At 41.2% G+C, this 23,541-nt stretch overlaps 1 protein-coding gene across 2 annotated transcripts in view; it reads left to right on the plus strand.

Moving 5' to 3' along the window:
• The window catches only part of LOC126412754 (protein cramped), a 181,222-nt gene that overhangs the window by 18,626 nt on the left and 139,055 nt on the right, over positions 1–23,541 (plus strand). For both annotated transcript variants that reach the window (XM_050082501.1, XM_050082502.1), the window contains exon 3: positions 18,515–18,808. In XM_050082501.1, the coding sequence (XP_049938458.1) occupies positions 18,515–18,808 (294 nt within the window). The remainder of the gene's footprint in view (positions 1–18,514; positions 18,809–23,541) is intronic.

The following is a 23,541-nucleotide window of genomic DNA, read 5'->3' on the forward strand; positions in this document are numbered from 1 at the left end:
ACACTAGCTCAGATGTACACTGCTTGTTAATTTTAGTCACAGTGATTTCATGTGCCCGCTAAGATTCAGCTCAGGAGCATACCCCAAGACTGCCATATTTCTAGCTAAATCTGCATCAGATTCTGTACAATCAATGCCTTTCAGCACGTAACAATGTTGAGGTTTATGAAAAATATGTGATAAATTCTCCAGGAACAATAACTTGACGAGGATGTCACCACGGATCTAGGAGTAGTAGTTCCTGCTTTGCACTCTCAAACCTTCGGGACTCCAGTCTTGATGGATTATTCCGTCCTCACTATACAGTACCACAGCAAACCACCCTGCTCTCAATGTTCGTTCACTCGCGCCCTCCACATTTCCACAACCCAACTCCGCTGCACCGTATCACATGCCATGTGCTATCTCATCCACTGCTCGCTGTGTTTCTTCCTCTCACAATGGCGCACCACTGTCCTCCTTAAAACCGCACCCTTGCAACCTCTTGCTCCCCCCTAGTCATGCAGCCATCATTGCGACTATCACGGATGTGAATTGATTGCTAAAGAAATCAGTGGCACGCATCAGTCATAAGTGCTCGTTACAGCATAGTTACCTTTGAGATTGGATGTGATAAGTTGATGTTAGTCACGAATACCTTTAAGGCGATAAAGACTCCATTGTCAAACCTCACTATGTTTGAATGAGGTCACGTAATAGGGTTACGCGAAGCTAATGTTTCTTGCGATATTGCAGAAAGACTTGGCAGGAATGTAGCCACTGGACATTATTGCTGACAGTGGTGTTCATGAGAATGTACAGTCGTATGAAGACCGGGCTACAGGTGGCCATGTGGCACTTCTGGGAGGGAAGACCATTGTGTTCAGCAGATGGCTCTGGTACATCGTACTGCATCTCCAGCAGGAGTTTGCACCACAGTGCACAATGAACAGTTACATATTGGTAACTTCAAGGACAGCTCCAAACCAGACACTCAGTAGTGCACATTCCATTGACCTCCAACCACTGCCATTTGCGACTTCAGTGTTGTCAAGCTAGAGCTGGTTGGAGGGCAAGGTGGAGGGCTGTTTAATTTCGTGGTGAAAACTAGCTGTGCCTTGGTGCCAGTGGTGGCTGTATGTTGGTTAGTAGGAGGCTGGTTGAGAGCCTGTAACAAACCTGTCTGCGTGCTAGACACACTTGGCCTGCACCTGGAGTTATGCGATTTCCTATGATGACAGGAGCACTCCTGTGGTTATCCCATGCACCCTGACTGCAAATTTAGGTGTCAGTGTGGTGATTCGACCTGTTGTGTTGCCATTCATGAACAGCTTTCCAACAGGTGAATGCTTGCCCACTTATCACTCGTGTAACCCAACGTGCTCCACAGTGTTGACGTATTGCCTTGGCCTGCTTGATCACCAGATACTGTCTCCAATTGGGCACATGTGGGACATCATTGGATGATGACTGCAACATTATCCACTAAAAGCATTACCCATCCCTTTATTGACCGATCAAGTGAAACAGGCATGGAACTCCATCCCACAAACTGACATTATCTGGCACCTGTAAAACACAATGCATGCACATTTGCATGCTGAATTCAACATTCTGGCAGTTACACAGGTTATTAATGTACTAGCATTTCACATTTACAAAGGCTTACATTAACCTGTATTCTTCGTTGTTGTTAATCACTTAAATATGTCATGTAGACAAATGTATTCCCAAAATTTCATTATTATACATTAACTATTTTTTGGTGCTGCAATTTTTTTGTCCTTCTGTGTATATAGTCTCCTGAAAAGGAAATACTTTACTGTCTTCGTATATATAGTTAAAGGCTACCCAGCCATTGACCTTCGTCTGTGCGAATGCCCAAACTCTTACGGGAATCGCCAAAGCGTGTGCGAGTAATGAGTGGTTGGGCAAATGTCTATAAGGTACAATACATATGTAAAATTGTGGACAGTTGGGAATGTGAGTCTCACGGGAAGCGTGCAAGGGATAAGTCCCTGCAGTTGCGCTATTTATCTGTGTCCTGGTGGCTCAGATGGATAGAGCATCTGCCATGTAAGCAGGAGATCCCGGGTTCGAGTTCCGGTCGGGGCACGCATTTTCAGCTGTCCACATCGACGTATATCAACAACACCTGTCGGCAGCTGAGGTTTTCAGTTAGTCATCATTTATTCCAGGGAAAAGCTGCTCGGTCATCAACAGTAATTGTTCTTTCGAGAACAAGTTACTGTCTTCGTATATATAGTTAAAGGCTACCCAGCCATTGACCTTCATCTGTGCGAATGTGCACAGGTTGCCCAAACTCTTACGGTAATCGCCAAAGTGTGCGCGAGTAATGAGTGGTTGGGCAAATGTCTATAAGGTACAATACATATGTAGAATTATGGACCGTTGGGAATGTGAGTCTCACGGGAAGCGTGCAAGGGATAAGTCCCTGCAGTCGCGCTATTCATCTGTGTCTTGGTGGCTCAGATGGATAGAGCGTCTGCCATGTAAGCAGGAGATCCCAGGTTCGAGTCCCGGTCAGGGTACACATTTTCAGCTGTCCACATCGAGGTATATCAACAACACCTGTCGGCAGCTGAGGTTTTCAGTCATCATTTATTCCAGGGAAAAGCTGCACGGTCATCAACAGTAAATGTTCTTTCAAGAACAAGTTACTGTCTTCGTATATATGGAAATACTTTTTTCTCAGCAGACAGGCTGTCACTTAATCCAGTTTCTGAAAAAGAAATGTGACTGTGGTAGCAGCCAGTTGCACATGACACCTTCAACAGAGCCATTGTCATCAAATCTGTGTCCTCCGGCTGTTTCCTTTAACGGTCCAGACAAATTAAAATCACTGGATGATAAATCTGGACTTGCAGGAAGGATGTTGTAGTGTGGCCCAGAACAATTTTTGACTTTTTTCGTTGAGTGTGGGCAGCTGGTGTTGCGTTGATTGTTTTGATGAAGCAGGATCACATCCTGGGTTGTAATTGTGTGCCTTTTCTGGTGATATGCAGGTCTGTTATGATCCAAAAGTTGGCAATGGTATGCAGCGTTCTTAGTGTGGAAATCAGTGGGAACAAATCCTTTAAAATCAAAAGAGACTGTTGCAAGAACCTTTCTCATGGTGAGATGGTTTTGGCTTTGACGAATGCAGATGCGCCCTTTTGTGACCATTCCAGGCTGCTTTTTTTCAATTTCGGGTTGTTATGGTGCACCCTTGTTTCATCACAGGTGACAGTCTGGTGCAAAAAATATTCCTCTTCAGTTTTTTAAGCATGTTAGTAGCCTTTTTTTTTCCACACATCAAGACAATGCAATTTGTGTTGTGCGGTGAGAAGACAAGGCACCCATCATGAGGACTTACCAAAATCCAAGGTTGTCAATAATGATCACTTGAGCACTACCGTAGCTTACACCAACCTCAATAGCAATTTCAGAAATTGTATTTTTGACGATCATCTTCAGTAAGCTGTCTAACAATGTGAATGTTCTCCTCAGTCATGCTGGTCCTAGGACAACATCATTTACCTGCATTCTCAGCTGTTTCTGTGCCTAGTAAAACTCTTTGGGCAATGGATACACTTCAGTCTTTCTCAGAATGTTGTCTCTGAACTATACCATAAGTCTCTTCAAAATTTCAGACGGTTTTATGCCCTATGTTGCGAGAAACTTGATTATAATGCATGGTGCAACATCTGATGATACCTCATGCTTGGACATTGTGATTCTGACTAAAGAACCAGTATAACAACATTCTAGTTATGCGCAACATTCATCGTAAATGAAAGCAACAGTGAACAGAGATCACACTGCTCTCTGTGTACAAAAAGGTATGTAAAACAATTCCAGTTTGTATTTGATTTGCCATCATAAATTAAAAACATCATGCCTTATGCGGCAGTTTTACTACACAAACAGCAAAAATATAGTTGGCGATAAAAATATTAAGTGCTCTAATTCATAAATACTGGCTGGCTATAGTTTGGGTATTTGTGCACCGTTTGTCACTTTCCCTGGAAGAGTATACATGGTTCCTATCTGTAATACATGTATTACTATGTTAAAGATTTAACATATGATTATATCTTTTAGTGACTGAATGGGTTATGACAGCATTTGAAGTTTTTAAATTCAGTCAATAATTATCAGTGTGATCCATATAAACGTGAAATACTTGAGTCATAACATTTGAACCAATAATGGGACATGTTTGCAATTCTGGGAGACAGTAACACACAATTGGAAGATTATACAGGGTGTCCCACTTATCTTCACCACCCTAAACAATTGGTTGTCCAGATGAAAATTACGAAATGTTTCAAGCAAATGTTTTATAGCCGTCAGGGGGACATCAATCAGCATGATTGCCTTAGTTGTAGCTGTGTTTTTTACAAAGACTTGAACAGCAGTATGACTTTTTTAAATGGCACCCTTATTTTTTTATTCGGTAATTCATTTCCTCTTCTAAAGACCCATTCAAAAATGTATCACAGTGTTATTAATTACATAACACAACATTGACTTTGAGACCAGGATCACGAACTTGCCCACTTGCTGGAGTTGTCAGAAAACAAATGAAAACCAAGTAAAACATAACACAAAATTGACTTTGACTCTCCCGTACCATTGCCCAGGAGTAGAACATTCAAAGGTGCTTAAAGTGGTGACCCTGGACACCGATACACTGGTACACTCGTTGAATGAAAGAATTATTAACTGCTTCCAGTGTTGCCTGCTGAAGAGAATCACAAGCAAGCACGATACATTCCTGCATGTCCTCTGGAGTTGTTGGAATATCGCGATAGACGTCGTCTTTAATGCATCCCCAAAGAAAAAAGTCCAGAGGATTCAAATCAAGAGACATAACAGGCCGAATACCTGTTCCTCCTCGACCAATCCATCTGGCAGGATACCTTTGGTTCAGAACACGACGTGCACGCAAGGTGTTATGTGCTGGACATCCATTGTGTTGATACCACATAAGCATTCTGGTTCTTAGCGGCACTTCATCCAGAAGAGGAGGAAGAATTCGTCTGAGGAAGTTGGCATACGCTGTGCCGTTTAGACTACCATTGATGAAATAAGGGCCAATAATTGTAGTACCATGCATCCCACACCAGACGTTAACTCTCCATTGATGCTGATGTTCCACCTTCCTAAGCTATTGTGGATTGTTGCTGGACCAATAATGCATGTGCCTTGTATTTACCTCTCCTTTGTTTGAGAAGGAACATCCATGGGTATATAGAATCTCAGAGAAGTAGTTCCAGTTGGTGAGGATTTGCTGCTGTGCGCACTGACAGAACTTTACATGATTCTGGAAATCATTCCCATGCAATTTTCTGATGTAGGTGTACATGGTAAGGATGGAACCGGTGATTTGTAAGAATATGATGTACACTGGTTTTAGGAATGCCAATCTCGTGTTCAAGCTGTTGTGTGCTCACATGTGGATTCATAGCAACAGAAACGAGAACAGTAATTTTGGCAGCTTTGTCTGTGCAAGTGCTATGACGATTGCGTTGTCGTGGGTTGAAACTTCCCGTTTCCTGAAGGGTCGCAACAAGACGAGGAAACATCCGTTGGGAACGTGGGTTCTTGTCGGTTATCGCTGTCTGTACAGTTCCGCTGCCTGCGTAGCATTTTGCTTACCTTCAACAACAACAATAAAAGAAACATTATCTCGATGCAAATTGAAGGAAGGACCGCCTTTACTGTATGCCTCCTCTACACAACAGTATTTAAAAGAAATAAACTACTGTACTAAATGTACCCGTACATAAGAAAACAGTATTGCAATTACTGTTTTGCTAACTTACATTTCCCATAGATGAGTAGCATTTCTACGTTATCTTCGTGGGTGTACATTCTACTCGCACAACCCTTCAACTGACAGTTGTTTACGGAATGGCGTCTGTGCATTCTACTTATGTTTACATTTGTCCTCTGTCAACATCAGTACGTGGATGTGTTCCATTATCCCGAGTACCTGCACTAAGTGCTGGGAGTGTCAAACGTCAATGTTGTGTTATGTTTCAGTGAATGGTACACTGTGATAGATATTTGAATATGTTTTTAGGAGAGGAAATGAAGTATCAAATAAAAAAAAATACAGGGTGCCATTTAAAAAAGTCATACTGCTGGTCATATCTTTGTAAAAAACAAAGCTACAACAAAGGAAATCATGCTGATTGATGTCCCCGTGATGGCTAAAGAACATTTGCTTGAAACATCTTGTAATATGCATCTGGACAAACAGTTATTTAGGGTGGTCAAGATAAATGGGACACCGTGTATGTGTATATACATACAAACAAAGTCCTCACAGTAAATGTTGGAAGTGCCCTCCACCACGATCGAAGTACGATTGTATTCATCTCACCACATACCATGACGTCCTGTGAATGGTATCTTTGCAATGTTGCTTATTTTGTGTGTAACGGCCTCAGAGTTCTGCAGTTGTCTGTGGTCCATTTTTGGGCACTTGGCTTGTAAGATACCACCACAAGAAAAAAAAAAAACTGGAGGGAGTGAGGGCTTAGGTCAATTGGCCGGGAGGTTGGGGGACATAAATTTCTTGGGATTTTCTATCCCCAAAGAAACTGGTTACAAGTTGCACAGAAGTGTTAGACATATGACTTGTTGCTCCATCTTTTTGGAAATAATCTTCTGTAAGTTCAGCGTCATCCAGGTGCTCCACAAACTGAAGATGCCAGTATAAACTGTAGTATCTATGGTCATATCAAAGAAAATGGGACCATCAATCGTGGAAGCTGAGACCATGCACTACTCTCCAAGCTGTTCATCATGCAGTGGTGTTTCGTACGAGGATTTACACCTGCTGTTTTGTGTCTTGATGTAACTTGATGGATGGAGCCATGACTTATCTGTAAACAAAGATATGTAGAGTGTGTCTGGACACTGAAAAGAAACCCTCGATAACATCAACAATAACACGTTCTGTTCTCATGATTTACGATCCTACTTGCCGGTCATCTTCTGTCTTCAGGAAACAAAGCTGCATCCCCATGACCGCTTTGTTCTCCCCCATATTCAGTCCGTCCGATTTGATCTCCCCTCTGTTGAAGGCACTCCAGCCCATGGAGGACTCATGATTATTCTCCATGATACTCTCCATTATCACCCAATCCCCTTAAACACTTCCTTCCAAGCTGTCGCTGCCCGTCTTTCCCTTTCTGGATATACCTTTTCTCTTTGTACTGTATACATTCCATCGTCCACACCAATGGCACGAGCTGATCTCCTTCTTCTTCTTGGTCAGCTTCCACCCCCCTATTTGCTGGCTGGGGACTTCAATGCCCACCACCCGCTTTGGGGATCTCCACATCCTTGTCCACGTGGCTCACTATTGCTAGACGTCTTCCACCAAGTGGATCTAGTTTGCCTCAACACTGGGGTCCCTATATTTTTGTCTGCCTCCACGACAAATTTCTCTCATTTGGACCTTTCGATTGGTACTGTTCGGCGCTTCGAATGGTTCGCCCTTGATGATACACACTCAAGTGACCACTTTCCATGTGTCCTTAGACTGCAGCCTCAACTGTCATATATGCGCCCGCGACGCTGGAAGTTTGCCCAAGCCGATTGGACACTTTTTTCGTCTCTAGCGACATTCGATGACCGTTACTTTCCTAGCGTCGATGATGAGGTCACACATATTACAGACGTTATTCTTACAGCTGCGGAACATTCAATACCATGCACCTCCGAATTGCCCCGGCGCCCCCCAGTTCCTGGTGGAACGAGGCATGCCGTGACGCAATACGTGAGCGGCGACGTGCTCTTCGTCTTTTCCACCACCATCCTACTTTGGCCAACTGTATCCGCTATAAGCAGTTCCGTGCGCGATGCCGTCGCGTCATCCGCGATAGCAAGAAGGAAAGCTGGAAATTCTTTATTAGCTCATTTAACACCTTCACTCCCTCCTCGGAAGTTTGGAGTCGCATTCGACGGTTATCAGAGGCGCGCCTAGTTTCTCCCCCGTCTCTGGGCTCACCGTCGCGCATGATACATTAGTGGACCCCGTCGCAATTTCTAACTCATTGGGTCAACACTTTGCTGGGATTTCGAGCTCTTCAAATTACCCGCCAGCGTTTCTCCCGAAGAAACGTGCAGCGGAAGTGCAACCTCTTGCTTTCTTCTCTCAAAATCGCGAAAGCTATAATACTGTTTTCTCCATGCGGGAACTCCTATGTGCACTCTCTTCTTCTCGCTCCTCCGCCCCAGAACTGGATGGTATCCACGTCCAAATGTTGCTGCATTTATCAACCCATAGTCTGCGTTACCTCCTTCGCCTTTATAATCGAATTTGGACCGACAGTACTTTTCCCAGACAATGGCGGGAAGCTATCGTCGTTCCTGTTCCGAAACCTGAAAAGGACAAACATCTCCGCTCTAGCTATCGCCCCATTTCTCTCACAAGTAGTGTATGTAAGGTTTTGGAGTTTATGGTGAATTGCTGTTTAGCTTGGTGGCTGGAGTCCCGCAGTCTTTTAACACCTGCCCAATGCGGATTCCGAAAGCATCGTTCTGCAGTTGACTATCTTGTTGCTCTCTCCACTTATATCATGAACAATTTTCTCCGGAAACACCAAACAGTAGCAATATTTTTTGATCTGGAGAGAGCATACGATACCTGTTGGAGGACAGGCAACCTCCGCACACTGTTCTCTTGGGGCTTTCGGGGTCGGATGCCCCTTTTTCTTCGCGAATTTACTTTGCAGCTCTCTGACAGGTGCCATATGAAATGCATAACTCCTGGCTCAATTGCCACAACAATTTCTTTGGAGAGTACTCAAATTGTCTTCGAACATTAATAACCTCTGCACTCAGTGATGGTCTGTATTTACCACTGTCATTGTTTGCTTCACTAGTTGTCTCTGGCTTCCTTACAATCAATAAAATTGTTGCCTTTATTAGAACGCCATGCACATGCAATTATCTCCAGAATGCCAATTGTGTTTTAACCATCGAGTCTGTCTTCAAGTATGTTTCCACAATAAAATCCCACTCCCAAAGTCTGTACTGCATGTTTCTGCCAGCTAAAGACTGTGAATGTATCGCTAATTTGCTCGTTATTGTCATGTGACCCAAACTACACTCTCACAGATTCACAAACTGCGACCAACGAGGCCAAGAACGGACAACACAAGCCCAGCAAGCGCAGAAACAACCACCAACTTGCCAAGAACAGGCAGCACTTCTGATTCTCCCAAAGCTACTGAGGACATTAAAACAACTTTCTCGTTCTAAGAGTTATCGGAGGGAAATTATGAGCCATTGAAGTAGTTCAGGCTTCTATGGATGACCTGGGGTACCCTTATGAGCCATTACACACAATATAAACAAATTGGCAAGGATACACTTCACAGGATGTTGCCAAACATGGTGAAACAAATACAGTTGTGCATCAATACTGATGGATGATGTGTCCAACATTTGCTATCTGGACTTTGTATGTACAGTAAGTAAGTAAGTAAGTATGTATGTATGTAAGTAATCTCCCAGTTTTGCTGCTGCTGCTGTTGTTGTTGTTGTTGTTGTTTTCAGTCCAAAGACTGGTTTGGTGCTGCTGTCCATGCTACTCTATCCTGTGCAAGGTTCTTAATCTCCAAGTACCTACTGCAACCAACATCCTTCTGAATTTGCTTGGTGTATTCATCTCTTGGTCCCCCTCTACGATTTTTACCCTACACGCTGCCCTCCAGTACTAAATTGGTGATCCCTTGATGCCTCAGAACATGTCCTACCATACAATCCCTTTTTCTAATCAAGTTGTGCCACAAATTCCTCTTCTCCCCGATTCTATTCAGTACCTGCTCATTAGTTACATGATCTACCCATCTAATCTTCAACATTATTCTGTAGCACCACATTTCGAAAGCTTCTGTTCTCTTCTTGTCCAAACTATTTATCGTCCATGTTTCACTTCCATACATGGCTACACTCCATACAAATACTTTCAGAAACGACTTCCTGACACTTAAATCTATACTTGATGTTAACAAATTTCTCTTCTTCAGAAACGCTTTCCTTGCCATTGCCAGTCTACATTTTATATCCTCTCTACTTCGACCATCATCAGTTATTTTGCTCACCAAATAGCAAAACTCCTTTACTGATTTTAAGTGTCTCATTTCCTAATCTAATTCCCTCAGCATCACCCGACTTGATTTGACTACATTCCATTATCCTCGTTTTGCTTTTGTTGATGTTCATCTTATATCCTCCTTTCAAGACACTGTCCATTCCGTTCAGCTGCTCTTCCAAGTCCTTTGCTGTCTCTGACAGAATTACAATGTCATCGGCGAACCTCAAAGTTTTTATTTCTTCTCCATGCATTTTAATACCTACTCCGAATTTTTCTTTTGTTTCCGTTACTGCTTGCTCAATATACAGATTGAATAACATCGGGGACAGGCTACAACCGCGTCTCACTCCCTTCCCAACCGCTGCTTCCCTTTCATGCCCCTCGACTCTTGTAACTGGCATCTGGTTTCTGTACAAATTGTAAATAGCCTTTCGCTCCCTGTATTTTACCCCTGGCACCTTCAGAATTTGAAAGAGAGTATTCCAGTCAACATTGTCAAAAGCTGTCTCTCAGTCTACAAATGCTAGAAATGTAGGTTTGCCTTTCCTTAATCTATTATCTAAGATAAGTCATAAGGTCAGTATTGCCTCACATGTTCCAACATTTCTACGGAATCCAAACTGATCTTCCCCAAGGTCGGCTTCTACCAGTTTTTCCATTTGACTGTAAAGAATTCGCGTTAGTATTTTGCAGCTGTGACTTATTAAACTGATAGTTAGGCAATTTTCACATCTGTCAACACCTGCTTTCTTTGGGATTGGAATTATTATATTCTTCTTGAAGTCTGAGGGTATTTCGCCTGTGTCATACATCTTGCTCACCAGATGGTAGAGTTTTGTCAAAACTGGCTCTTCCAAGGCCGTCAATGGTTCCAGTGGAATGTTGTCTCCTCCTGGGGCCTTGTTTCGACTCAGGTCTTTCAGTGCTCTGTCAAACTCTTCACGCAGTATCTTATCTCCCATTTCATCTTCATCTACATCCTCTTCCATTTCCATAATATTGTCCTCAAGTACATCGCCCTTGTATAAACCCTCTATATACTCCTTCCACCTTTCTGCCTTCCCTTCTTTGCTTAGAACTGGGTTGCCATCTGAGCTCTTGATATTCATACAAGTGGTTCTCTTATTTCCAAAGGTCTCTTTAATTTTCCTGTAGGCAGTATCTATCTTACCCCTAGTGAGACAAGCCTCTACATCGTTACATTTGTCCTCTAGCCAGCCCTGCTTAGCCATTTTGCACTTCCTGTCGATCTCATTTTTGAGACGTTTGTATTCCTTTTTGCCTGCTTCATTTACTACATTTTTATATTTTCTCCTTTCATCAATTAAATTCAATATTTCTTCTGTTACCCAAGGATTTCTACTAGCCCTCGTCTTTTTACCTACTTGATCCTCTGCTGCCTTCACTACTTCACCCCTCAGAGGTACCCATTCTTCTTCTACTGTATTTCTTTCCACAATTCCTGTCAATTGTTCCCTTATGCTCTCCCTCTGGTTTAGTCAGTTTATCCAGGTCCCATCTCCTTAAATTCCCACCTTTTTGCAGTTTCTTCAATTTTAATCTACAGTTCATAACCAATAGATTGTGGTCAGAGTCCACATCTGCCCCTGGAAATGTCTTACAATTTAAAACCTGGTTCCTAAATCTCTGCCTTACCATTATATAATCTATCTGATACCTTCTAGTATCTCCAGGATTCTTACATGTATACAACCTTCTTTTATGATTCTTGAACCAAGTGTTAGTTATGCTCTGTGCAAAATTCTACCAGACAGCTTCCTCTTTCATTTCTTTCCCCCAATCCATATTCACCCACTATGTTGCCCTCTCTCCCTTTTCCTACTCTCGAATTCCAGTCACCCATGACTATTAAATTTTCGTCACCCTTCACTACCTGAATAATTTCTTTTATTTCATCATACATTTCTCCAATTTCTTCGTCATCTGCAGAGCTAGTTGGCATATAAACTTGTCCTACTGTGGTAGGCGTGGGCTTCGTATCTATCTTTGCCACAATAATGCGTTCACTATGCTGTTTGTAGTAGCTTACCCGCATTCCTATTTTCCTATTCATTATTAAACCTACTCCTGCATTACCCCTATTTGATTTTGTGTTTATAACCCTGTAGTCACCTGACCAGAACTCTTGTTCCTCCTGCCACTGAACTTCACTAATTCCCACTATATCTAGTTTAACCTATCCATTTCCCTTTTTAAATTTTCTAACCTACCTGCCCGATTAAGGGATCTTACATTCCACACTCCAATCCGTAGAATGCCAGTTTTCTTTCTCCTGATAACAACGTTCGGTGATCCGAATGGGGGACTATTTTACCTCTGGAATATTTCACCCAAGAGTACGCCATCATCATTTAACCATACAGTAAAGCTGCATGCCCTCAGGAAAAATGACGGCTGTAGTTTCCCCTTGCTTTCAGCCGTTCGCAGTACCAGCACAGCAAGGCCGTTTTGGTTAATGTTACAAGGCCAGATCAGTCAATCATCCAGACTGTTGCCCCTGCAACTACTGAAAAGGCTGCTGCCCCTCTTCAGGAACCACATGTTTGTCTGGCCTCTCAACTGATACCCCTCCGTTGTGGTTGCACCTACGGTACGGCCATCTGTATTGCTGAGGCACGCAAGCCTCCCCACCAACGACAAGGTCCAATATATAGATTGAATAACATCAGGGATAGGCTACAACCCTGTCTCACTCCCTTCCCAACCACTGCTTCCCTTTCATGTCTCTCGACTCTTATAACCGCCATGTGGTTTCTGTACAAATTGTAAATAACTTTTGCAGTCAACCGCTGCCACCTTCAGAATTTGAAAGAGAGTATTTTAGTCAACAGTATCAAAAGCTTTCCTTAACCTATCTTCTAAGATAAGTCGTTGGGTCAGTATTGCCTCACACGTTCCAACATTTTTACGGAATCCAAACTGATCTTCCCCGAGGTCGGCGTCTACCAGTTTTTCCATTCGTCTGTAAAGAATTCGTGTTAGTATTTTGCAGCCATGACTCATTAAACTGATAGTTCAGTAATTTTTCACACCCGCCAACACCTGCTTTCTTTGGCATTGGAATTATTACGTTCTTCTTGAAATCTGAGGGTATTTTGCCTGTCTCATACATCTTGTTCACCAGATGATAGTTTTGTCATGACTGGCTTTCCCAAGGCTATCTGTAGTTCTGATTTCCCAAAATTGCAAATGTGTCCCATCATTGGTTCAAGTGTTATGACTCATTAAAGTAGTTTGGTTTTATATGGAACACACTGTGTTAAATAGTGAAAATAAAATTTTCATACTTTGTCAGTTCTGTCCTATGGTGTAATCTTCTAGGGTATTGCAGCAACAATGAAAAAAGTGCTATACTACAGACTTTAGATCCTTACACTTACCTGCCAATACATATACTACCTAACAGTGTTTGTGGTTAATGACAGCAGTGAATTTAGGATGAATTCAGCGATTCACAAGTTCCATAATACAAGAAGTAGAAATAATTTCTGTGTAGACTGTGTATCTCTGTCAAGAGTTCAAAATGAAGTTTTATATTCTGGTGCAAAAGCTTGTAACAGAGTGCCAGTGGACACCAGACATCAAATTGAAAATTCCCAAAAATTTTAAAACAAAGTAAAAGAAAAACCCCTTCCCCCTCCAGTGCTCACAAAAAGAGACTAAGGATTAACAAGGAGCGGTATGTGAATTGGCCCACTCTGCTTGTGGGAAGCTTGTTTTCCTCAACTCAAGACTGTAAAAGCATGCTGTTGTCACAGTGGTAATTCGTCCAAGTAGCATCATAAAGAAAGTACTATTACTGAACTGGTGTGACATGGGTTATGTGTCAACTGTGCACTTGGTTCATACAGCTGCTGACTACACAGCTAACTCAGCAGTGGAGTTTTTGCTGCAACTTTGCTATGATATTCTATGATCTCAAAGTCTGCTGAATAGGTGCTGAGACAAATACGCTATTGGAATAGAGGTTTCAGATTTTTGCCAGTTTCTGCCAACTGAGAACTGGAGTGAAACTGTTGAAGGTGGAGTGCTTCAGTTATTTAATAGAATAATAAGTGAAGTGGGACATAGATCTCACATATAACATCCCATTGAATCTCAGTTTAATTTCCTGTTAGCAATGTCTTAAATGAGAACTCGATACTTTGTTTTGCAAAATATGCAGCAGATTTTGGTGTCAAATGTAGCAGAAATATTGGCACAGCTGAGCTAGTTAATGAAATAGTCTTTCAAATTCCAGTAGAAAGAGCTAATTAAGGAGCATTGACACAGCTTTCCATTTAGGTATTGTGAAGCTTTTTTTTTAAAAGTATAGGTTATGAAATGCTTGTTCAAACCTCAAAATAGCTATGAGGATATTTGCAACAATTTCAGTGATTGCATCATTTTGTCAGCACAGTTTCAGCAAGTTACAGATGGTAAAAAAGCCACTTAGTCGAGTGTAGGTGGAGTGGAGTGTCGAATTCAGCTGACGTGCCAATAGAATACGACACAGCTGCTTAATTTGACTTCAATGACATAACGAATGAGTTTGCTTTGCCCAAAGCCACGGAATGGAAGCAAAAATTATAATAAAAAATAATTCTATTCTGATTATTTAAGATTAAATGAGATGACTCACAGAAAGGCAGAAGCATTGCGTCAGTAGGTACACAATCAGAAGATATAGAGCCGTGCTAGCTTTCGGAATGCACTTCCTTTTTCAAGCTTGTAGGGGAAACACACACACACACACACACACACACACACACACACACACACACACACAGTCACTTTGAACGGAAGCTATATATATATATATATATATATATATATATATATATATATATATATATATATATATATATAAAAACAAAGATGAGGTGACTTACCGAACGAAAGCGCTGGCAGGTCGATAGACACACAAACATACACACAAAATTCAAGCTTTCGCAACAAACTGTTGCCTCATCAGGAAAGAGGGAAGGAGAGGGGAAGACGAAAGGAAGTGGGTTTTAAGGGAGAGGGTAAGGAGTCATTCCAATCCCGGGAGCGGAAAGACTTACCTTAGGGGGAAAAAAGGACAGGTATACACTCGCACACACGCACATATCCATCCACACATGCAGACCCCCTAAGGTAAGTCTTTCCGCTCCCGGAATTGGAATGACTCCTTACCCTCTCCCTTAAAACCCACTTCCTTTCGTCTTCCCCTCTCCTTCCCTCTTTCCTGATGAGGCAACAGTTTGTTGCGAAAGCTTGAATTTTGTGTGTATGTTTGTGTATGTTTGTGTGTCTATCGACCTGCCAGCGCTTTCGTTCGGTAAGTCACCTCATCTTTGTTTTTATATATAATTTTTCCCACGTGGAATGTTTCCTTCTATTTTATATATATATATATATATATATATATATATATATATATATATATATATATATATATATATATATATATATATATATATATTAAAAAAAGGGGGGGGGGGGGTGGCACAGCCATGGGCACCCACATGGTGCCCTCCTATGCCAACCTCTTCATGGGCCACCTAGAGAAAACATTCCTAGCTTCCCAAAACTGGTTCAGGTTTATTGATGACATCTTCAAAATATGGACCGAAGATCAGGAGACCTTATCCTCATTCCTCCACAACCTCAAAACCTCTCCTATCCACTTCAACTGGTCCTCCTCCACCCATTGTGCACCTTCTTTGATGTCGACCTCCTCCTCTCAAATCACTCTATCCACAACTCGGTCCACATCAAACCCACCAATCACCAACAGTACCTCTACTTTGAGAGCTGCCATCCCTTCCACACCAAAATATCCCTCCCGTACAGCGTGGCAGCTACCCACGGTAGGTGCATCTTCAGACATGAGAAATCCCTCAACCAGTATGCTGAAGGCCTTACAAAGTCCTTCACAGACTGGCAGTACCCTCTGCCCCTAATTCACAAATAGATCTCCTGTGCCATATGCTCACACACACCTGATCCTCATAGCCACCTCAAGAACCAACCATGAAGAAATGAAGAAGTGACCCCCCCCCCCCCCCCCCCCCCTATGACCCATTACCACCCCAGACTGGAACGATTGGTCCATGTCCTTCGTCAGGGGTTTGGTTGTTGATCATGTAACCCTGAAATGAGGGACATCCTACCAGAGATATTTCCAACTCCTCCCAGATTGGTATTCTGCAACCCACTTGAGCTCCACAACATTCTAGTCCATTCGTTTTCCACTCCCAACCCCAGTCCCCTGCCACAGGGATCATACCCCTGTGGAAGACCCAGATGCAAGACCTCCCAACCCACTCATCCAGCACCCCCTACTCTGGTCCTGTCACAAGCTTATCCTACCCCATTACAGGCCGGGCCACCAGTGAAAGCAGCCATGGTACATAGCAGCTCTGCGGCAACCACTGCACAGCGTTTTACATTGGTCAACTCGAATGAATAGCCACTGTCAAACCGTTGCCAAAAACATGGTGGACCACCCAGAGGCACAATGTGCAGCAGAGCAAAACATCCGAGATTTCAATGTCTGCTTCACAACCCATGCCATTTGGTCCTCTCCACCACCACCAGCTTTTCTGAGCTGCACAGCTGGGATCTATCCCTACAGCATATCCTTCACTCCCGTAACATTCCTGGCTTAAACATAAGGCAACTCACTGCCCCCCCCCCCCCCCCCCCAACACCCTGCCCAACTATTTCTAACCAGAACTCTATTCTAATATTATATTTTCTTCTTGTTTGAATTGCCTTTGGACCACGTTTCAATTCCATACGAGACTACACTTCATACAGTTTGCTCCAGAAAAGATTTCCTAACACTTAGGATTATATTAGATGTTAACAAATTCCACTTTTCCACAGAAGATGTTCATGCTATTGCCAACCTGCATTTTATTTCTTCTGTACTTCGACCATCATCAGTTATTTTACTGTCCAAATAAAAAAAACTGTATACTACTTTGTGGCCCATTTCATAATCTAACTCCCTCAGCGTTGCCCCCCCTCACCCTTCCCTTTCAGTTCTTCTGTCAGAAAGAGGAGCCAGTAGCTTCAAAAGCTTGCATACATATTACCTTCTATGTGCATGCTCTCCTGTTGCTTGTGAGAAGATTTTTTTATCCAACCAGTTACATTATGTTTTCAAAAATTGACTACTTTCATCAATATCTCCTTAGTTATCAAAGGATTTCCACTAGCTCTTGTCTTTTGTCCATGTAATCCTCTGATGCCTTCAGTGTTTCTACATCTACATTATTACCCTCAAATTCACAATTAAGGGCCTGGCAGAGTGTTCATTGAACCACCTTAAGGCTATTTCTCTACTGTTTCACTTTTGAAAAGTGCATGGGAAAAACGAACACTTGTATCTTACCGTGTGAGCTCTGATTTCTGTTATTTTATTATGATGATCATTTCTCCCTGTGTAGATGGGCACCAGCAAAATATTTTCACCTTCAGAGGAGAAAGTTTGTGGTTGAAATTTCAAGAGAAGAATACACTGCAATGAAAAATGCCTTTGTTTTAATGATTGCCATCCCAATTACATGTACAATGAAATAGACACACAAGTGCTACACAACAAGACCTGTGAAATACCTCACCAATTTGCGAAAAGATTTAGCTTAACACATATGTGACAGTGATTATAGGGGGGAAATAAAGAAACGAGAGAGTCAGAGAAAGAGAGACGTGGTTGATAAGTTATAACTTGTCTATTGCATCTATAATTCTTGTCTGGTATTACAGTCTCTAATGGTACTAAAAAATAAGTGAAGCAAAGTGCATCTGATAAATGAACTGAAGATTCAACATTTATTATTGTGGATCTTACATAAGGGAATGGTACATCCTCCAGTTACATGTTACGTGTATTAGTAATAAAATTTTCTGAAGTACTTCTGCAAGAATGCTTAATTTACACAACTTTTGTAAATGTACTTTCAGTTTTTTTTTTTCTTCACTGTATTTAAGAATGTGCTCCTGAACTTGCGTAGAGACCTCACTCTCATTCCAGTAAATTTTAAATTATCCTTGTGCTGCCCATCCCCATCCTATTTCCTGGAGGCCGGAGAAATGACTAAAATGTCTTTTCAGATGTTCCATTGATCTAATGAATAGTTACTTTATATGAAACAAATGTAGGACAAATACATAATTCCCCGTTCAATTTATTTTTCAGGTGAGTGTAGTAATAATGACTTTTACACATGCACAGTGCAAAAATTATGTATAAAAAAGATAAAATATTTTCATGTTCCAGAGTCAGTCTCTCTCTCTCTCTCTCTCTCTCTCTCTCTCTCTCTCTCTCTCTGTGTCTGTCTGTCTTTTTTTTTTAATTACATTGTGTAAATATGAAGCACACAAGGCTCCCAGACTAACATTTGTCTTCACTTGCAGCTATATCCACAAATGTCACAGATCAAAGTAAAGATGATGATAAGCAAGATGGTAAACAGACCACAGAGCCGAAACCAAAACGGAAACCATCTGAACTGTGGTCACCTGAAGATAAGAATACATTTTTTGAAGCACTCAATGAATATGGAAAGGATTTTGATGCTATCCAAAATTACTTTGCTATGAAAGCAAGGAAACGAGGAAATCCTGAACTAGCTAAGAACAAGGACCAAGCAAGACATTTTTATTATCGAACATGGCATAAGGTTTCAAAACATCTGAAATTCCCTGAAGGTAAGACTTTTCTTTACTCTGTTTCTGCATTTCTAATTAATGGAAATTAACAATTAAAACGATAAAACCGAAAAGCTATAGTAATACAGTTTAGAAGTGTGGATCCTTTTTATGGTTGTGGATGGACTGAGGTTTGTCTCAGGACTTCCTCAGAGAGAATTCCATTCTGAAATTTGCCTCACACATAGAGAATTCTCAGGATATTTAAATATAAATTATTTGACAAGGCTCTGAAATTGTTCTTTTTAGAGCGTAATAGGACTGTGCAACATTTGTTTCGATTTTATTGATATGGTAACCTAACTGGATTATTTCAACATCCTTTTTTAGAGTGGGGGGGGGGGGGGGGCAGATGGAAAGTGGCTAAAGGGGCTGCGTAAAGAATGAAAAACGTAAGGATTAATTCTTTTGTCAGTTGACATTGAAATTTTATGTGAAATTGTTAGTTGAAAGTAATTACTAAGTGGGATGTAAGGTGAATGTTGTAACTAGATGTTTGTACTGACTGACTTTCTAAAAATGGAGAGAACAACTTGTGGAAGATTCAGTTCTTTCGTTTCTTCTCTAATTGTGACATACTGTTTAGGAGAGGTTATTAAATCGGAAAATCACTGCCTTCATAAGGTGACTACTTCTGAATGCATTTTTCTAGCAAATGTGTTAAAGATTTGTGTGCATTTTATATAACTTATATTTGCAGCAGGTTTGCTGTTAAGTTTCTAAGTTTTTAATAATGCAGGCATTGATGTGGGATATTGCTCCAGTAGCAAATATAAAAATCATTGCAGGCCGTGCGGTTCTAGGCGCTACAGTCTGGAGCCGAGCGACCGCTACGGTCGCAGACTCGAATCCTGCCTCGGGCATGGATGTGTGTGATGTCCTTAGGTTAGTTAGGTTTAATTAGTTCTACGTTCTAGGCGACATGACCTGAGAAGTTAAGTCGCATAGTGCTCAGAGCCATTTGAAAAATCATTGCAAGACATGTAATTCATTGAATCTGGTCCACTGGAAATGATCATTAGTTATTATTGCTTGAAAATAGTATTACTTGAAAATCTACCTTTTAAAGTAACATGGTTAATGATTTAGATAATGGAAATTTTTTATCACTTGTTCTATTGAACAAACTTTCATGAGGCATGTCCCCTCGTAGGATGAAAGCAACGCATTTGGTCAAACCATTGCAGAATGTTACAATAAAAAATTGGAACAAGCTTCCTCTTTCATTATTACTAGGGCATATATTTGTTTTAGATTCGATGTAGATCAGGAAATCCAGTACTCCACACTATGTGTTATCATACCTTAAGTACCCCAATTTTAATGTAGTGTACCCTGATGTAATCAAGATTAGGGTCATTAGAAATAGAGCACATGCTTGCCGTACCTCTCTCCCTAGTACATTTGCACATGCTGTCATACATTTGAAGGTTTTATTTTGAATCAGATACTCTTGCTCTTTCTGATTTTTTGTAAGATTGGTAAATAAGGAATATGTATTTAAAAATTTCTTCCATTAATATTATTTAATTATTGTGTGCTTGATCGAGAGTTAACTATCTCATAACTATTGAAAGGAAAGGTTCTGTAAGCTTTAGGCTGACTCAACAATAATAATTGTGTAATATCCTAATGGCCTAGATGTTGACTGCTGTAAGTTCAACCAACAAATCCTTTATGGCCATTTTCTTATTAATTGAATACAGAAAGTATAATGGTGCACTAATACAAACATTAATACAAAAATTGTCTGTGTGCATTGCAGTTTATTTCTTCAAATGGAAAATATGTTATGGCATATTGTTCTCAGATCTGTCATAAGACAATAATGGTGCACTAATACAAACATTAATACAAATATTGTCTGTGTGCATTGCAGTTTATTTCTTCAAATGGAAAATGTGTTATAGCATACTGTTATCAGATCTGTCATAAGACAGAAAAGGAGTAAACATGATGTACATATTATTTCACATATACTAGAATGGAGATGTGGTCACAAATTGTTGAAAGAAAAATGCAGTACTCCACTATGAATAGTACACACTAAAAACTTAAAAAATCAATATAATGTTTTAAGTCAAATTGTACATGATCATACTGAATATAAGGTGATACTGGTGGTAGCAAAATCACCTAGGATTGAGCAGAGAGAAAGTCAGCTTCGTGAGTTATTGTAGGCGAAAGATAGGTCCACGAGATGCAGGGGAACTCATCTAAATGGGGTGTACAAAAATATGAGAAAACCTTGAGAAATGCTGGATTGAACATGTATGCAGATGGTAACTAAGCCTACAAGTTGCACTGTTGCATTTGGCCACTAATGGAACCTGTCCAATGTCATCAATACATTGCAGTTGTTAGTCATGACGAGAACAGTGTTCTGTGTAGTTGTGAGTGCATAATGTTTGTGCTTTCTGGTAGGTGCTTCAGTAAGAAGGGTAGCCAAAGTGTTTGGCATTTCAAGAGGCACCGCACTGAAGATTTGTAGTGAATATGGGAAAACAACATACACTACTTCTCAACACGGATGAAAGTATTTGTTGAGTGATCAGGACAGATGTAATTGAAGAGGATTGTGATGAAACGAACAGGTCTACAACTGCAAAAGTCAATGCAGAACTAAATGTCGTACTTACAAAAACTGTCAGCACACAACATGAAGGGAGCTCAATAAGCTAGCGATTCCAGGGTGAGCTAGAATTCCAAAACCACACTTCAATGATGCAAATTCCTGTATTGGGAAAACATTGTATCATAGCCATAAAACCTGGACAGTGGAGCAATGGAGAAGTCGTTGGATCGATCAAGTCTTTTTGTCACATTGTTTCGAACTTCTGGCCAAGTTTACGTCCCAAGAGGGAAACGTGGTGGAGGAGGTTTGGTGGTGATTTGAGAGTCCTGTTGTGATAGTCCCCGCTTCCATGGTTACTCTGCAAGGATTATGTGACCATTTTGGCTGATCAGGTACAATGTTTGTTTCCCAGTGGTCGTGCTGTGTTCAGAGATGACAGATCCCCTGTTGAAACAGCACAAATCTTCCAGGACTGGCTTTGTGGGCAAGAGAATAAATTGTCGCATCTCCCCTGGTCACCAGTTAACAGACCTCAATACTGTTGAACCTTTGTGGTCTGCTTTGGAGAGAAGGATGCGAGATAGCAACTCACCTCCATTATCATTATCTAAACATGCCACTATTTTGCAGCAAGACTAATAAAAATTCCTTTGAAAACCATACAGGACCTTTATTTATCCATCTCAAGATGACTGGAAGCTGCTTTAAATGCCTATGGGTTTCCTACACCATGTTAGGCATGGCAGTGTATTATGTTTCTCGTGTTTCCATTATATTTGTCCAGACACTGTAGTTTTCACAGCAAGGTTAGGCAACTTAGTTTCCTTTCTTTGCCTCAATTTTCATGTTGCATACCAAACATATGTTTCCTTGTTTAAATCTACTGCATCACACTTTTGTACTTATTTAAAATCAAACAGTGGAAAATACAGGATGGAATAATGCCAATATTATGAAAAGGATAGATTACCATTTATCATATAGTGGGGAGGTTGAGTTGCAGATAGGCACAAGTAAACTTTCGGCTAAAAGTCCCACACACACACACACACACACACACACACACACCTCAGGGGAGACTTACTGGACGGGATGAGAAGAGAAGACGGATAGTTGGGAACTGCACCAGATGAGATTTGAAAACCTGAGAGCTTAACAGTGGAAGACAGGTAATATGTGCGACAGAGGTTACTGCTGAAACATCGTGCGTGAGGTAATAAGAGGGAAAAGCTCAGTATGTGGTATGTAATAGACGGGGACAACTTAAAATAGACAGATCATAAAATGAAAGATGTAGAAACTAAAACAGAGTGAAGAAAGTAGTAGTTACTGTGAAACAATCCTGAGACAGAAGAAATTAACATACGGACTCATGGTGATGCTGACCTTTTAAAATTCCTGGAATCTCTAAATACCTTCTCCCAATTAAATTTCTCTTGGTCCTATTCTGAATCCTATGCCACTTTCTTAGATGTTGATCTCGTCGTCACTGAAAGCCAGCTAGTACTTCTGACCACTTTAAACCTACTAACAATCAATATAGTGCTTAGATTTTGGCAGTTGCCATCCTTTCCATGTCAAGTTTCCTCTCCCATACAGCCTTGTCATTCAAGGAAAACTTATTTGTTCAGATGCAGACACCACCATTCTCATCTCAGCCTTCACTGGACATAATCACCCCAACAGACTAATAAAAAAGCAGACTTCCTGGGCCATGACATCCAATTCTGGTGCTGTTGATTCCTCTAAAAAACAATTGCAGGGCACACCATTTGTCATTCAGTATTATCCTGGTCTTGAATGTGTCAGTCAGGTACTTCGACAAGGTCATGACTTCCTAAAATCATGCCCTGAAATGAGATCCATTCTGTCGGAGATTTTGCCCACAACACCTAGAATAGCTTTTCGTCACCCTCCCAGTCTCTGCAATATTCTTGTCAGACCCTGTGCTCCTTCTGCACCCATCTCCCTAATCTATGGCTCCTACTCCTGTGACCGACCCCGCTGCAAGACTTGATGCACCCTCCTCCCACTATCTCTACCAGCCCTGTAACTGGCGAAACATACACTATCAAAACGAGAGACACCTGCGAAATGGCACATCAAATACCAGCTGTTACGTAAATACTGTTTGGTGTTTTACATCGGCGCAACCCTT

Source organism: Schistocerca serialis, chromosome 7 (genome assembly GCF_023864345.2).
Source record: "Schistocerca serialis cubense isolate TAMUIC-IGC-003099 chromosome 7, iqSchSeri2.2, whole genome shotgun sequence".
In the NCBI taxonomy this organism is placed as follows: domain Eukaryota; kingdom Metazoa; phylum Arthropoda; class Insecta; order Orthoptera; family Acrididae; genus Schistocerca; species Schistocerca serialis.